A 15,925-nucleotide genomic window follows, 5' to 3' on the forward strand; every position below is an offset into this window, starting at 1 on the left:
ATGGCCATGGCCATGCAAACCAGATCCCATGGGTGAGTATCTACCTTGCTGACCAGCACTTGTAGTCTCATGTCTCCTGTGGTTTCCTCTGGGACAAAGACCATCTCACACTCCAGAGGTCAGCTACCACAACACTTAGCTTGGTCTGTTCCCTGCATGCAAGGAAAGTCCTGGGGCCATCGCAAGTGCCAAATTCCTGTCGGGTGATGGGATGTCTGCTGGCAGTTACCAACAGAACATACTTAGAGATGGAATTGTCGCTGTACCAAGTGGTACTGAAGGAGTCTTCCCATACAGTTCCTGAATACTTTTGTAAGAGACAAAGATTTGGATTTGTTGATTTGGATCGGACCTGCTTATACATGCTTTGACTTTTGTTCAGACTACATCAGCTCCTTTTGTTATCATTTTTGAAAGCTGGGTAAACCCTCTGCTTTGGCCCTTAAGGTACACAGTGGGATCAGTGGAAGTGTAGGTTTCTTCTGTCTCTGTGCTGCTGAGGACTGCTGCTATATGAGCGGCATGTCCAGTCAAGTGCCCTTCCTCATCCCTGCAGCATGTGGGGCCAGGATTCACACGCAGCACAGCATGCCAGCATTTTAAAGTAGCTTTATTAACAGTCCTTAGGGAATACCTCTCCATATCCCTCATTTATCTTTTAAATGAATCTCTTAGCAGTAAAAGAGGGCAGGAATTGTGTTTGGTTTCAGTCTAACTCAGCATTTATATTTTCCGAATGACTTCTGAATGAGCTGGCTCCTGATGTCCCCAGCCTTTCTTTTGCCTCACCTCGGACACAAAGTCCCGTTGCAGCTGGTCACTGACAGGTCCAGTTGAACCAGTGTGAGTCCAAGGCATTTGAAGGTAAATCTCTGTTTAATGCTGTAGGACCTTGTCAGCTGCTCAAGGTTTAGCTTAGTGCACAGCAAATAGAAATACTTCTCCTTTGATACTTGTATTTACTTTCTTTTTTAGGTAAGACCTACATTTTCAGCTGTATCACTGGCAACTTTCATTAACACTCCTTGTTGAACCGTAGCTTTTTCATCTTCGTGCTTTACTAGCATTGTAGAATTAAATGGGTTTTTCTGTCTTTTTTATTGTATCCTGATATTCTGTCACCTTTTGATCTCTGTGTAGTGCACACAGACTGGAAACTCCTGGAGGTAGAGACTCCTGGCGAAGAAGGGTGTATGGGGGTGCATTTTTTCTTTAGAGGGTGCCTACTGTGGCAGAGCCCCACATATTTGGGACTGTGAAATAAGAATAATAGTATCATTACTATTATTATTATTTCTTCCACATTACCTCTGTAATACCTGGAAAACTCAATTTTGTTTAAAGTGTATTGAGAACTCTAGGAAGAGAGGGGGAAATGGCAACCTACAGACACTGCAAATGGCCCAAAGTACTAATACATTTCTGACTTTATAGAGCAACTTCTCCTTAATCCGATCACTGGTTAATTTAATCCTGTTTCCTTTGATTGGATCCCCTGGAACCAAATAATTTTTATTGTGTTTTAGTCTGGTATTTCTGATCATTGTCTTTGTTAATTTGATCAGGATTGATTGAACCAGTCATTGAAAATAAATCATATAATTAATCAAATGCAGCATTAGGAAAGCAGTCCCTCAGTGAGTCTGTTAGCTTTTACCTCTTGTTTTTCTTCCCCAGTATATGAAGCTTCGACTCTTTTAGAAAAAGAAGATGAACCTTTTTATAGTATCCACAGCTCAGTAGTAGAAGGGGAAAGAGATACAGATACATCTGTATACATAAGCTTATTTATTTGTTAGGATAGGATAGGATAGGATAGGATAGGATAGGATAGGATAGGATAGGATAGGATAGGATAGGATAGGATAGGATAGGATAGGATAGGATAGGATAGGATAGGATAGGATAGGATAGGATAGGATAGGATAGGATAGGGTAGGGTAGGGTAGGGTAGGGTAGGGTAGGGTAGGGTAGGGTAGGGTAGGGTAGGGTAGGGTAGGGTGGGATGGGATGGGATGGGATGGGATGGGATGGGATGGGATGGGATGGAATGGAATAGAATAGAATAGAATAGAATAGAATAGAATAGAATAGAATAGAATAGAGTAGAGTAGAGTAGAGTAGAGTAGAGTAGAGTAGAGTAGAGTAGAGTAGAAGTAGTTCAGTGGGAAGGGACCTACAGTTATCGTTCAGTCCAACTTTGTATCTCCTCTCAAATTATCTCAATGTCACAAATTCTCTGACCCTTTCTAAGCCCTTTCTGAGACAGGTATGCGTGGTGGAAGATCTTGCTCACTCAGTGGTTTTAAGAAACTCAACATGTGATCTGTGTTTGAATTTGGCACAGAATCATCACTAAACATAAAAAGCAAGATATGGGTCTGTACTTCATTCTAATAACATCTGAATGTTGTTAGTCTGGTACAGTCAGTGCTTGTCTGAAGCTAACAGTCACACCAAAAACTGTGCTTTGAGTGGAAAGGAGATTTTGGATTCACAGCAAAGACTATTTTGATTTCCACCTGTTGTGTGGAAAGCATGCCTCTTGAGTTTTTTTTCAGAGTAGGTATGTGGTCCCATTTTGCTTCTTCTCTCACTCTGATCAATAAATGTGACCAAAGTTGGCCATTTCTATCTGTTAGATACTTATATATTTGTGTTCTAACTGAAGCTTTATTACAACAAACCAAGGCTCAGTTTGTATTGTGGAGGCAATGGTTGTACAAGACCAGCTAGAACTCCCCTTGCTCTTCTGAAAGCCACAGCAAGTTCAGCAGGAGACATGCCGCCTTTTAAGGGATATTAGCTGCAACGACCTCAGGCTGGCCTCCCTGGCAGTCCATCCGGGGGGGAGACAAGGGCACTGTCTGCCCTGCACCCATCCTAGCAGGAATAGCAGCTTCTGAGGGACTATGACCTGCAACAGCGGAGAAGGAGGATTAGGAAGATCAGATAACGACTTGCTGTTGTAGGTGAGGTATCCCTACCAAAGGTCGTTTAATTTTAGTTTGTCCTTCCCTTCATGGCTTACAGAACTGACCTGTATTATTTAGTGCTCACAATAACCTCTCTCTCTCTCTCCCTGTCACCTTGACATTTCTTGAGTGGGAGATTATTTTTGGAGGTGGTTTACTTCGTGCTAACTTCCCAGGAGGAAAGTGAGTGTGAAGTTTTATGCTTTTTGTAATTTTATGTATTTTCTTTAAAAGATGCATATCAGGGGATTTTCAAAACCAGAAAAGTCTTTGGCCAAACTCACATCCTTGCTGGATTTCCTCTTCTTAATTAGTCCAATGGCTCAAACTAGATACGTAGAAGAATTTAATCATAAAAGAATAAAAAGTAAAGGAATGTAAATCAATGATGGAAATGTAAGCAGAGCTTAATCTTGGTAGTACCCATTTATCCTTGGATGACAAAAAACTGTTTAGCATCACAAGTTGCCTTGAACAGAGCAATGCTAAAGGATCATCCTGTTCACACCCAAAATGAGAATGAGGTGTCTGGATAAAATGTGCAGTGATGTAGCACAATTCTGACAGGCGTACCAGTAACACTAGACCGAGCTATACCATTATCAGTTTTGCTTTAAATCATGTGGCTGTGCACAGCAAAGTATGTCTAATAGCCATTTGGTAGATTTATATCTTGGGATGCAATGTGTTTGCCATAAATCTTTTAGAAGGATGGTGGTTGAGGCTCCTGAGGCAGTCGTGCTAGTCCACGAATCCATTCTGCTGAAAGAAAATAGGAGAACTGGGCAGCTTCCTACTGGTAGCATGGAGATACAGAAACAAAACGAGCAGGAATACTTCGATGTAAAACCTACAGTGCAGAAAAACTGGAGAAAACACTGACTGTGTTTCCAGCAAAACCATGTATTAGCACTCTATTGTAAATCAAATTAAATGACTGCCTGACTGCCTGATCCTGTACTGAACTTCTTGTGTTATTAAAGCTCTGAATCTGAATGGAAACAGGGTTGTATCTTGAGATCTCTTTCCCAAAAAGCATCTGCCAGTCACGTCTGGTCAGAACAGCTTGGGGAATGTTTACCTTCTTTTAGGAACCAACTGGGAGATTGATGGGTTCGAGCTGGTTTCGCACAAACTTGTTTGAATCTTAAAAGGCATTTTCATCTGTGTGCACAGAGGAAAAGGTTTTAATAGCAGAGGAAAAAAAGGTTTTAATAAAAAATCATTGAGATCCATGATTTTGGATTAAAAGGGAATGCAGTATAATATTGTAGTATTTTTTACTGTGTAATACATTTGTGTTTCTCCTACACAACCAAAAATTTTAACAAGACCAAAGCAATTACAGGAATACCCAGATTTTAGGTATTATCTTGGATGTAGAAAACGGGATGGATTATTGAAGTGCATAGTCTCTGAGAGAAATAGCACTCTAATACTGTTTTTCACATCTTAATTTTAGTGACTGCATAACCTACCTTCATAAGATGCTCTTAATTGAACATTTCAATAGAATTTGAATAAAGTCTAATATATCTGGGATTCCTCCTCCACTCCTTAAAATATGATGTGAAATTTATTAGTCTTAATGTACATATCCCAGAGCTAATTGTTTTATCTTGTAAATCAGTTTCCCATCATTTTTATGGCTTTTACTTTCAGATAAAAAAAATAAATTCTTTATTAAAAAGTCTTGTTGTGCAGTAGAAGAAATGGGAGGGGGTCAGCTTTATAAGTGCGAAAGGATTTTTAGTTCTTTTTAAATTATTTACAAACGCTTAATTAAAGGATAGCAGAGTTTAAATTATGCATTAAATTAGCATGTTAGTGATGGAAGACACTCAAAGAAAGCTGAAATTTTTTAATTGGTGTGATCCAAATTCAGTCACAATTTAATAGCTCAGTTGATGTTGATGAACTTAAAGCAATGATAAATCTGGACCTATAGGCTTATTTTTCTTGTTGCTGTGAAAGGTAAGCTTGCTATTTTTACAGTACTGTCTGTCCTTTTGTTTGAGAGTTGACTGAGAATACTTTGATCCTTTTTTTAGAAAAAGAATTCTCTGTTCTCCCTTAAAGAAAGCTTCCTGAGACCTGGATCAGATTATGGAAACTAAAGTGAGCACACAAAAGTGCTTGTTAGAAAGTGAAATATATGTGCAAACTAAATGTGCCCTTGATGATAGCCTTATTGATCAAGCCAAGTTAATAAATCACTAATATCACGCAGCACTGTTCAACACTCACAGGCTTATATTGGTTTTCTTTTTTTTTCCCCTTTCTTTTTATGTGCCTGCTGTGTAGGCAGAGAACATGCACTTTCCTGCCACGGACTGTGTACTACAATTGAAATACTGAGTTCAAAGGGCTTGAATGTAAAATGTCGGCATCCAATACAACAAAAAGGAACTTCTGTAGGTGTAACTTAATACTGGGATTGGAGCATTTTACTTCCTAAGTATTCCTCTCTAATGCTTCAGGCCCTCATCCAGAATGAAATTTGGGGTCCTGTTTGGATAATTGAAAGAATTCCATGGGAAATTTGGCATGAAAATGCCATATGGAGTGACTTCTGAACCTAGCAATGGCCAGTATTCGCATTCAAGATAAATGTTTAGTTTTCAAGAAGTCTGCCTTTTACGTTGCTCTTCAGTAGCTTTGCCAGTACATAAGGGCAACATCCTTTGTGCACCCTTTGGGATTCTGGACTGACAGCCACTTATTCCATTGCTGCCCATATTTCCTAAAGCCCTCTGACAAAAAGCACTTATGATGAACTGGATTTATCTGCCTGTGCCATGGGATGCCTGCAGGATCTCTGAGCCCTCTCATGCTGCGCAGTGCATGTTCTCTGTAGCTGCCACGTGGTTCCCGATGCCGCGCATTTTCTCCTGCGTCGTGAGATGATTTTGCGTTGGTAGCTTTGCTCTGATTTGGGGTTGATCTGCATGCAGACCATGTTAGCAGAGGAGGTTCTGCTCAGGCTAAACTGGGGCTTCTGTGCTCGAACCCAGTGTCGTGCGCTGATGTCCCTGGTGTCCTGGAGCAGCAAGTGTCGCAGCCGGGACCTTGGTTCGATACCTCAGCTCCGTTCCCTGATGTTCTCGCTGAGAAACGAAGGCAGCTGGGTGAGTACCTGAGCCTCTGCTGGTGCAATTTGCCAAGACAGAATACAAAGTAGCATTTATGAAGCACTTGTCATTTCATGGTCCTGCATTCATTCCTAGCTAATGACTGGAGCACTGTGTGAGAGCGCTGGCTGTACTGGGCAGTCAGCCACCAGAAAGAGATAGATACCATCTGTGGTCAGTTCACAACCCTTTTCTATTCCATCTTTTTCTCTTCCATAATCTCATTCCTTTTCTTTCCTTCATGAACCTGCAGCTAGTGTGGATGGTGAGCCTTAGAAGAGGTTTATGAGACAGAAGCAGCTGACCCTTTTCCAGTATGGAGTTATCTTCCATTGCATTGTCAAAGCTTGGGAATTTGGGCTGTCTTATTTATGAGAGTAGCCAAGTCTCAGTCCAGGAAAGTTGGGGTTGATTTTGGTGGTGGGAAGAAGCTGGACATGCTCATACTTGTGCCTTCTTATCAACTCACAAAGTGAGTGGTGAGAAGCTCTGCCCTGCATGGAGCCAGGATCAGGGCTGGGTAAAGGTACTGATGCTGTGCTGGTCTGGAACTCCTGAAGATGGGTGGAATGCACCTCACTCAAGAGAGAAGCAGCAATATGTTTCATTAGTTCAGTAAATTTAGTGGAATTTAACAAAGTTTAACAGTGGTTTACAAAGGTTAAATAAGTTCGATGGTGAGGTTCACCTTATTAATTACTGCATGGAAGAAGCGCACAAATGCAAACTGAGTTAGAATCAAGTTAGAATGTTTTGCACAGAGACTGGAGATGCAAAATGGTAAGGAAAACTCTCCTGATTAGTCATGAGGTACAAAGTTGTGGAACTTAGGTGCAGCCAGGTCCAGTCTGAGTCTCAGACAAAGCTCTATATCTAACAAAAGAAATACAAATAGTGAAGAAGAGCCATCTGTTGAGTCACAAGGTTCAGAGTGGACCCGCTGCTTTCTAAACTCCTTATTGGAGCCTTGGTGCAATTAGGTCCAATCTTAGTTTCAGACTTGGACAAGGGGTTATAGCTAATGGAATTATCTATAATAAGTTGATAATAATTAATATTGAGTAGCTACATGAATTAGTAATGTTTCATTAGTATTAATTTAGGTTCCTGACAGATCTGCCATTGGTTAAAGGTCTCGCTGTCTCAAGGAGCCTTCTTGAGAGTTGTCCCAGCTCAAGGAAAGATCACCGCCATACAACCAGGCTGCCTGGCCAGAAGAGCTCAAGAAGGCTGATTTAGGCTGTCATATTTATGGAATAAAGTGGTTGGGTTATAGTCCAATTGCATGTGATGGAAAAGGTATGCATGAGTCTCCTTATACCCACAAATTTCTTTGCTCCTTGATTAATGAGTCTTGCAAAAGCCACCAGCTATTCTTGTGTTAATCGCATGATCAGTGTTCCAAGCTCATGTGCATTGGTGCTCACTGTGTCACTGTTTCCATCATGGTTTTTCAGAGAACAAGTTGAAACTAGAGAAGTTCTTGGCCTGGACACGGATCAGACCTTCACTTCCTTTTCAGCCTGTACCAAACTACTGCAGTTTGATTAAGGGGTAGAGTACATCCATCACAGGGATGTGGGCCCACTGCACTCGTGGGTTTCTCCAAGCCTGTGTCATTAACCTCGAGGTGGGGAGTGTTTTTAAATCCTCTGCAGAGCAAGAATGGGTGCAGACTTTACTCCACTGCTGAGTCCCGTGTCTCTGAAGGCTGTGCCATGGTGCTCCAGAACTCTGACTGGTGGCTCCTTGCTGGATGGTGTTTAAGTACTGAATTACTCTGCCTGCTCAAGAGGGAACTTAGACTTCTTTTGTCTTTTATGCAGGGTAGTAACATTTTTCCTACGAGTTAACTGTATTACTCTCTTTCTTGCGGCTCCCACATTAGTTTTGGGAAGAGAAAAACAACGCTGTGTCATCGCAGAATTGCCTGGTGATGGGAACTGTAAGGTAGATGAGTTCTTCTCTCCACCCATGAGCAAGTCCTTGAATGAGGTTTTACTGCAGGAATGTTCTTTCTGTTCCTCTTGCACGCTGGCCTGTCAATATCTCTTAGGTTTTTAATACCTTACGGTACATCTGTCCCTTAAAACAACAGTTTAATTTCTGTAGCCCAGCCACACAGCCAGTGCTAGGGAGATACTGCTGTCATCACTGCATCTCTAAAAGCTCTGCTTCCATCCTTAAGAGCTACTTTGGCCGTGGACTAACTCAGTGATATACTTGGGTCCTGTCCAGTGCCGTATAGGAATTTACTCCAGGTGAAGATTTATCCCTGTATGCTTCAGATTTTACCTGAGTGGCTACAAATAATATCTGTTTCATGCAATATTTAACAGTGTGAACTAAAAATTAGACCATAAACTCTTTGGTGCAGAGACCACTAAACTTTTTAGAGCATCAAACACATTCAGACTTTAAACCCAACCAGGGCCACCAGTCATTATCAGTTAAAGGCATAGAGAACATCCTTAAATGGAATTCCCTCATTTAACTGTAGTTGCTTTTACCCATGACAGGCCATAAAACCTGAGTCTGTGGGAGGGAATGTTTGCCTCTGTGCATGCATGCATCTTAACCTTTTTATTTTCAATGGGAAGAGAAAATAGCCTGGGTTGCATATTGGATATATTATCTTGGTATTAAGCTGCCGTTCCCAATCTCTCTTGGCAAATTGGAACAGAGATTCACTACTTCTCATCCATCACTTTATATGAAGGCCTTAGTAAAACAATTTTGATTGCTGTGAATCACAAATGGTATTCCTCTTTCCGGATTAGTTCTTTTTTGCTCATGAAACTGTTAGAATAGGTCTTAGCACTCTGAGCCATAGCGGGATGTATGTCAGTGGCTCCACAAGCTCTGGGGAAGTTGCCCAAATGTATTTATAAGGACCTTCCAGGAGGTGCTTGGTGGTGTTGAGCCTGGGGAAGATTGTACTGGAATTTTTGTTACTGAATTTTTGTGGTTGTTATGTTGGGGTTTTTAAATCCACTAACGTACTCTTTGATGCTATTAGTAGTACAATGAGGTTTTTTTGTTTCCATTGATGTAAAATGGTCTTACTAAAATTTTAGGTCTTACTTCATTACAGATTTGTAAAGCTTAGGGCTTAAAGTCAGGCTTAGTTGTAGCTATGCCTCTTCAACACCTAAGAGTAGCCAAATATAGCCAGGATGCTGTATAGACCAAATCACTAATGCCCAATCTTTAGCACCAGCTGATGGCTGTGAACTCATGAACTTTCTTGTGGATATTCTGAAAATCCCCATGAATCTGAAGGTTTTAATGTTTTAATACAACAAGGTTCAGTGAACCAGCTGTACAACAGTTACTGTTGCCTATGGGCCATGGTTTATGACTGCTTGAGCTACAAAAAAATTGACAGTCTGGCAACTTGTCTGTGTTAGTCTCATGTAATTCCAGAATTGTTCTGTCTTGCTCTCTTCTGCCTGTACATCTGTATTACGGTTAATTTCCTTAAAATTGGGAGACTGCTCCTTTCTGGAGTTCAGAGTGGCAGGTGGTGAAATGCAGATTTCAGCTGAACATTTTTATTGGTTCTTAATAGTGGCTTCAAACTAAAGAGGGAAAAAAATCCTGAGATTTGATTTTGGGGTACTCTATCCATGACAAAGAGCACAAATTGAACATTTTACAGGTGCTAGAAAGATGCTGATGATTCCTTAAGTAGTCTTTGTAGTCTGCCAGGAATTTCAGGCAATTAACTAGCCAATGCTGCTGTTGACTAGCCAGGCTTTAACAGACCTTTTAGAAACCTTTTGGTCTTTTCATGTAAATAGACTTTTGGCAGAGATGTATACCCAGTAGATTTTGTAATGCATTTCCTTTTTTCATGTGTTCCATGTTTAATTCAAACAAGCATCTGACATGAAAGCTAAAGATAAAAGTGTAACATAGTACAATTAGTTTCTGTGAAGTCTGTGGATCACTAATGGAACACAGCTCTTCCCCCTGCACAACTAGCATAATACAGGCCATTTTTTTGTCATTTGTGTTGTACATTAAAAGCATCAAATAAAGCACTGTTGTGGGCCTGAGCGAATGGACAGAAAGTTCCTTTGTTTGATAAGGCTGGAAATAATTTCACTTTCCTGAGACACAAATGGGTAATTGCTGCAATCAGATCAGAGGCATATAACACTTGTAATGTTACCCTTCATGTATTAAGAAAGATAAAGCAGAAATTAGATCAGAGGCCAGAAGTATGTATACATTTTAAAACTAAGTTCAGTAAGCTGTTTCTCTGTTTCCACCACCATTACTGTCTGTGTTTCATGGGCGTGTGTTGTGATTTCATACCAACTGATGTCTGGCACTTTCTGATCAAACAAACACAAGTTCAGAAGTACAGTTTGAAAGCAACCTACTGGATTTATGTGTTTAAATCCACTGAGCCTCTAAGAAGCAGGGTTTGTGAGCATCTTTAGTGAAACAAAATCTGCATTTAGTGAAAATGAAGGAGAAGTGTTTATTGATAGCAAACCCGATAGCTTCCTTCCTCTTTTTTAATGCTCAAAGTATGGAATTTAGATCTAGACCTGGCTGCAGACATGTGTCTGGTATGGTGCTCTAGGTTTCTTGGAAAACAAGTTCCAAAATAAGCAACTGGATTTTTATAGGATTGAGGAGAAGTGTATCACATACTCCCTTCTTTACTCATTCTGGAAAAAACATGGGCTCTTTTAAAATTGTAGCATATGTGTCATTCGGTATTATTTAAGGTAGAGGAATTTTTTTATTCTTACTTTAGATCAACACTGTTTTAAAGCAACTTGGGAACGTAGCAAACTTAAACGAGATGCTGCCTGTCTTGACAATGCCTCACAATAATGATGTGTGTATTTCAAACCCACTGGTAAGACCCAGTTCATACAACAAAGAAATGCAACACACAGAGGCCACATGTGAAACACACAAAGCGTGATTTGAGTCATGAATCCTCCTTTGGGTTCCTAAAAATGCCCATTTCTCTATATCGCATTTACATTTTTTTAAGCTTTACTTTAGAATAAATATTGGTGTTTCTGGGGGAAGTATTTTAGCTGATATATAGACAGAGAATGCTGGTGGGTTGTGTTTTTTTTCCTGCTGCAGAGTGCTTTGGCTGCTGTTAAACAGTTTAGCTAGATCCAAAGGGATACTGCTAACATGAGCTGGTAAACCACCAGCAGTGTTATATCCTCCTGTGTCAAAGACCTTGTACAATGTAAAAGCTAAAGGTATTCAGATTAATCATTTTCTCAGGACAATTTATAAATAGAAAGGATTTCAAAACTGAGACTTATTTTTTCTCCTCCTGCCCTTTCTTCACCATGAATAGCGCAGAGCTCTTAAAGCTCTTGACTGTCTGCATGTCCTTTCTTTATGTCTTTTCTGACTCATTTTTATTTCAATTGCAGAAGTTACAGAGGTAGTCAAAATGGTGAGGACAGAAGTAAATGTGAATCTAAAACCAGAATATCATTGTCCTTGGTTCAAAAACAATAGGAAAAAAATCCAGAGAAATTACATTAAGAAACCCAACTAACACAATCCCCAAACTGTGGAAAAGAATAAATTGATGAGTTTTGAAAAATGACAATCATAGGAAAAAAGATATTAGGAATCACATTTCCCTCTGAACATCTGCATTAATAAAGTATAGCATTTCTAGTGGGGGAAATCCTCACATTGTGGCTTCTGGGAGCAAAGAGAGCAGCACAGCAAAACCTGTATCAAGGTCGCTACACACATCTGCTGACCCCAGGAGCCCACTGAGGATAAAGCTCAGGTAGAAAAGGGAGTGGATGTCAGGAGATGTCAGAGGCTCTTAGGTGAAGGGGGGAGCATTGGTGCACTACAGGTGCTAGTGGGGGTGCTGTTGGGGAAGAAGCAGGCTCCTCTGGTGAATTTAAAGACAGGAGAAATGAATGATTGGCTTGGGGAAGGTGTGCATGAATTTTCAGAGGGCATAAATGGGTTTGCTAATGACTCCCTTTCATGGGCTGATTGAAGTACTTGTGATGGGTGAACAGGCTGCTGGTGTTGACAGAGATTTCATTGGTACCATGCGACCCGGGGCATTTATGGAGCTGCTGTACCCCCATCTCTGAGCTAAATTACTTCCCAGATGCGAGGCAAACAAGCAATTGCTCAGACTGGTCTCCTGTTCTTTATGGCTTCACTCTTCAGTACTCACTCAGCAGTAGGCAGCTGGTGTTTGCTTGCCTTAGAGGTTCTGACACCAGTAAAAAACAAAACAAAAAACTTTTAATCTTCCAGCAATGAAATACACAGCAGACATAAATAAATTAGACCTGTTGGAGCACCCTTGTTTTCTACAAGCCTTTTCTCAGCAAATGCATGATTGTTTGGGAAGGTCCCCTAAAATTGCTGCAGAGGTATGGTGTAGCATTTAAATCCATGTGATAGTTTCTTCATCAGGCCATCTCTTTCAGATCATGTCTGCTTTGATGATTATTCAGCCTAAGTCCTTCCCCTACTTTACAGTTATTTTAACCTCTCTGAAGACCTGCCAACATACCCACTCTAACAGCCAGTGATGTTATGCTACTTTTTTATATTGGCATTCAATTTCAAGGGTTGACAGACAGTAAATACAAAGACTTCTCTTTACTGTTCTACAGTAATTTGTCCTACAGTTGTAAGTAAGTCTCTCTTGTTCTGCCTCCTGCTAAACAAAACTCAGTAGTTTTGGAAGAAATTGAGCAAGCAGAAGATTGTTCCATTTTATATAGCTGCCACTGAGTAGATATTACCATATCTGGGTTGTTGTTTGTTGGGGTTTTTTTTATTTTTATGGCACATGGAGCGACTTATTTCTGAAAATACTAGTTTGTTGTGGATTTTGGGTTTTTTTTAAGGTGGATATATTAAATTTTCAGAAGCATTTTTTTCAAATATATTGTATTTCCATACGGACATCTCATGCAAACCTGGAGGACAATCATAGAATCACAGAACTGTTAGGGTTGGAAGGGACCTCTGGTGATCACATAGTCTAACCCCCAAATGAATGATGTTGAAAGATCTTAGGATATCCTCTTGGACTGTAACCAACAACCAAGCTACTAGTTATGAGGAGCCATAATTAATCCCAATAGTCAAAACATTTTTTTTCTGTATTTTTCTTTCTCTCTGGTAGACACCTTGCATTTCCAAGACTGAAAATCAGCCTCAAGGACTTGCAACGAGCGTCAGGTGGGGACAGACACCCATCAATCAGTCCACGCCCTGGGACACTGATGAGCCTCCATCTAAACAGATGAGGGAGAATGAAAACCCAGGTATGTCTCTAATCTTATTTGTAATTCTGCCAGGGAAAATCGTTCAAAGCAAATTCAATACACTATCTCCATTTACCTCTGTCAATTAGACTTCATTGTGAGCCCTTTCTTTATTCTTTAGCAGGGGTTTTCCCTCATTGTAAAGACCCCTCAAGTTTCTTCTATGCCGGGGCTGATATGAATGTATTAAGATGCTGCAAGCTCATTAGTGCGGATTTTTTTTTTTTTTGTCCTTCTCTGCCTTCACTAGAGGGAAAGGCTCTCGGTAATACTTTAAGACTTCTTTTATGTCCAGAACTACCTGAAATGATTTCCAGCTTCCAGACACATATCATACATTGTGCTGCAATGCCAGACGCCTAATTACAATGTCTTTGTAGTGGCTGGAGACCATTATTATACACACGGAGTGTTTGTCAGGGAGCCGTGAAAGCACAGTGGGGAAAGAGGTTAATTTTCTTGGAAGCGTGTGCTAAAGCTGCATAAAGTGCAAAATACATAAAACCACAAACATGCCGCATGTCACCTGATGAGTATTTTAACAATTGTGCTCACATCGCTGCAGTAATTTTATGCACTTACTGCTTGGGAATGACTCCAGATCCTGTACTGCTTTAGGTATTGTGCAGCGGGGCGTGTTGGTGTCGTCCACAGGTGTGGGAGGGGAAGGATGAGGGTGGTGACGTCTGTTCTCCCCCGTGCCGAACCCACCGCCATTGCCGGCCTTCCTTCATGCCACAGGTGCAGCACCCTGGGTCACCACGGTGGCAGCGGGCAGCCAGCCCGCCCTCATCACGCACTCCTACGGGATGACACAGCCGCCCACCTTCAGCCCAGCCGCCAACGTCCAGGCCCCCGTCATCGGCGTCACCCCCTCTCTCCCGCCGCACGTCACCCCCCAGCTCCCGCTGATGCCGGGCCACTACCAGCTCCAGCCGCAGCCCTCCCAGCCCCTCAGCAACATGGTGGTCAACCTCCAGAGCCAGCCCTTGTACACCAACAGCCAGCCCCTCAGCATGTCCTCCATGAGCGGCGTGGGCCCAGTGGCCCACCCAGGCCCCGGGGCGGTGGGCAATGGCCACCTGGCCTGCCCCATGCTGCCGCCGCCGCCGCCAGCCCTGCCCTCGGCCGCCCTGCCCAGCAGCGCGCCCGCCACCAACGGGCAGGCGGCTGCCCCGCTGCCCCCCAACGCGGCCGCGGCGGGCGGCCCGGACAACACCAACGGGGTGCAGATGCTGCGGACGATCGGCGTGGGGAAGTACGAGTTCACGGACCCCTGGCACCCCAAAGGTAAGGCGGGCCAACTCGGCCTCTTCGGGCGCGCAGCGGGGGCGGGCGGCGGCCGGCCCTCAGCGTCCCTGCCGCTCTCTGTGGGCCCGCCAGCTACAGTGGCTGCCTACGCGCTTTTCTAAAATGCAGCGCTTTTAGACGGCAAAAAGCAGCGTGTTAACAGGAGGTACAACAAGCTGTGGGCGAAAAGTAGTGAAAAGCAGCTTTCAGGCCCATCAGATAAGCCGGTGTTCCCAAGGGTAAAGCAGCCATCATCCCATGCCTCACCCTGTGAATACACCCCGTGTTTCCATCCCACCACTGTTCTCCTGGCTGCAGTCGTGTATCCCCCACAACAATGACCACCTTCTTCAGCCTTTGTCTTTTCCCTGCTCTGGTAGGAGCTCAGGCCAAACACTAGTCAAAGCTGAAAGCTGACTGCAGCTAAACAACCCAGCATGTTCGGTGTTGAGGGAAAAACTCTTCATTACCAGCTTCATTGGGTTGAAATGCTGCAAAACGTATGACTGAATAGTCATGAGCGTTCTGAGAGGTTGACCTTTTCTGAGGAGTACTTTGTAAATGAGCCCCTCTACCGGGTCACATTGGAGTGTTACTTCCAAGTGTCTTACCCCAGGCACTTCAAAACTACCAACACTCTGTGTGCTGAGTTTCTAATTGCATTTGCAGAGTTTTCTCTTCCTCCCTTACAAATCACGACCGGGCCACATGTAGAGGTAAAGCAAAATGGAGCTTACAAAAATATTAATGCAGACCTATCAACAAAATCAATTAAATTGATTTTGTAAAAAACCAGCACCTTCATTAAGTCTGTGATATTTTATGTATGCATTTGTATTCAGACACAATCCATGTGTAAATTATTTATTTGGCGCAAGCTATTAAGTTCTGTTGTGTAGCTCTGAATTAAAGACAAGGAATCTCTATTAAAAATGATTAGTCCTATAACTCTTCCTGCTCTTTACATAAATTGTGCTTTGGTGTGTGTAAACCCTTACCAAAGTTCCCTTGAAAAGGAGCTCAGTTACAATGTCAGCAGTACTTTTGTAAAACTAGATATTTGGATTGCTTTTGAGTTTTCAAGTCAAAACCCTAAATATGATGAGGGCTCTTGCTGGATGATGAGCTTCCGAATTTTTCTTTATGCTCTCTCTAGATAGGCTTTAAATGACACCAGTCCAGTTGAGCAGCCAAAAATTAACCAACAATTATAAGAGTA

General features: G+C 42.1%; 1 protein-coding gene across 2 annotated transcripts in view; it reads left to right on the top strand.

The window, feature by feature from the left end:
- The window catches only part of KLHL29 (kelch like family member 29), a 390,541-nt gene that overhangs the window by 238,888 nt on the left and 135,728 nt on the right, over positions 1-15,925 (top strand). For both annotated transcript variants that reach the window (XM_066180004.1, XM_066180005.1), the window contains 2 exons: positions 13,275-13,416; positions 14,158-14,706. In XM_066180004.1, the coding sequence (XP_066036101.1) occupies positions 13,275-13,416; positions 14,158-14,706 (691 nt within the window). The remainder of the gene's footprint in view (positions 1-13,274; positions 13,417-14,157; positions 14,707-15,925) is intronic.

This window comes from Chamaea fasciata, unplaced genomic scaffold (genome assembly GCF_029207755.1).
Source record: "Chamaea fasciata isolate MVZ Bird 193981 ecotype frontalis unplaced genomic scaffold, bChaFas1.0.hap1 SCAF_3, whole genome shotgun sequence".
NCBI lineage: Eukaryota > Metazoa > Chordata > Aves > Passeriformes > Sylviidae > Chamaea > Chamaea fasciata.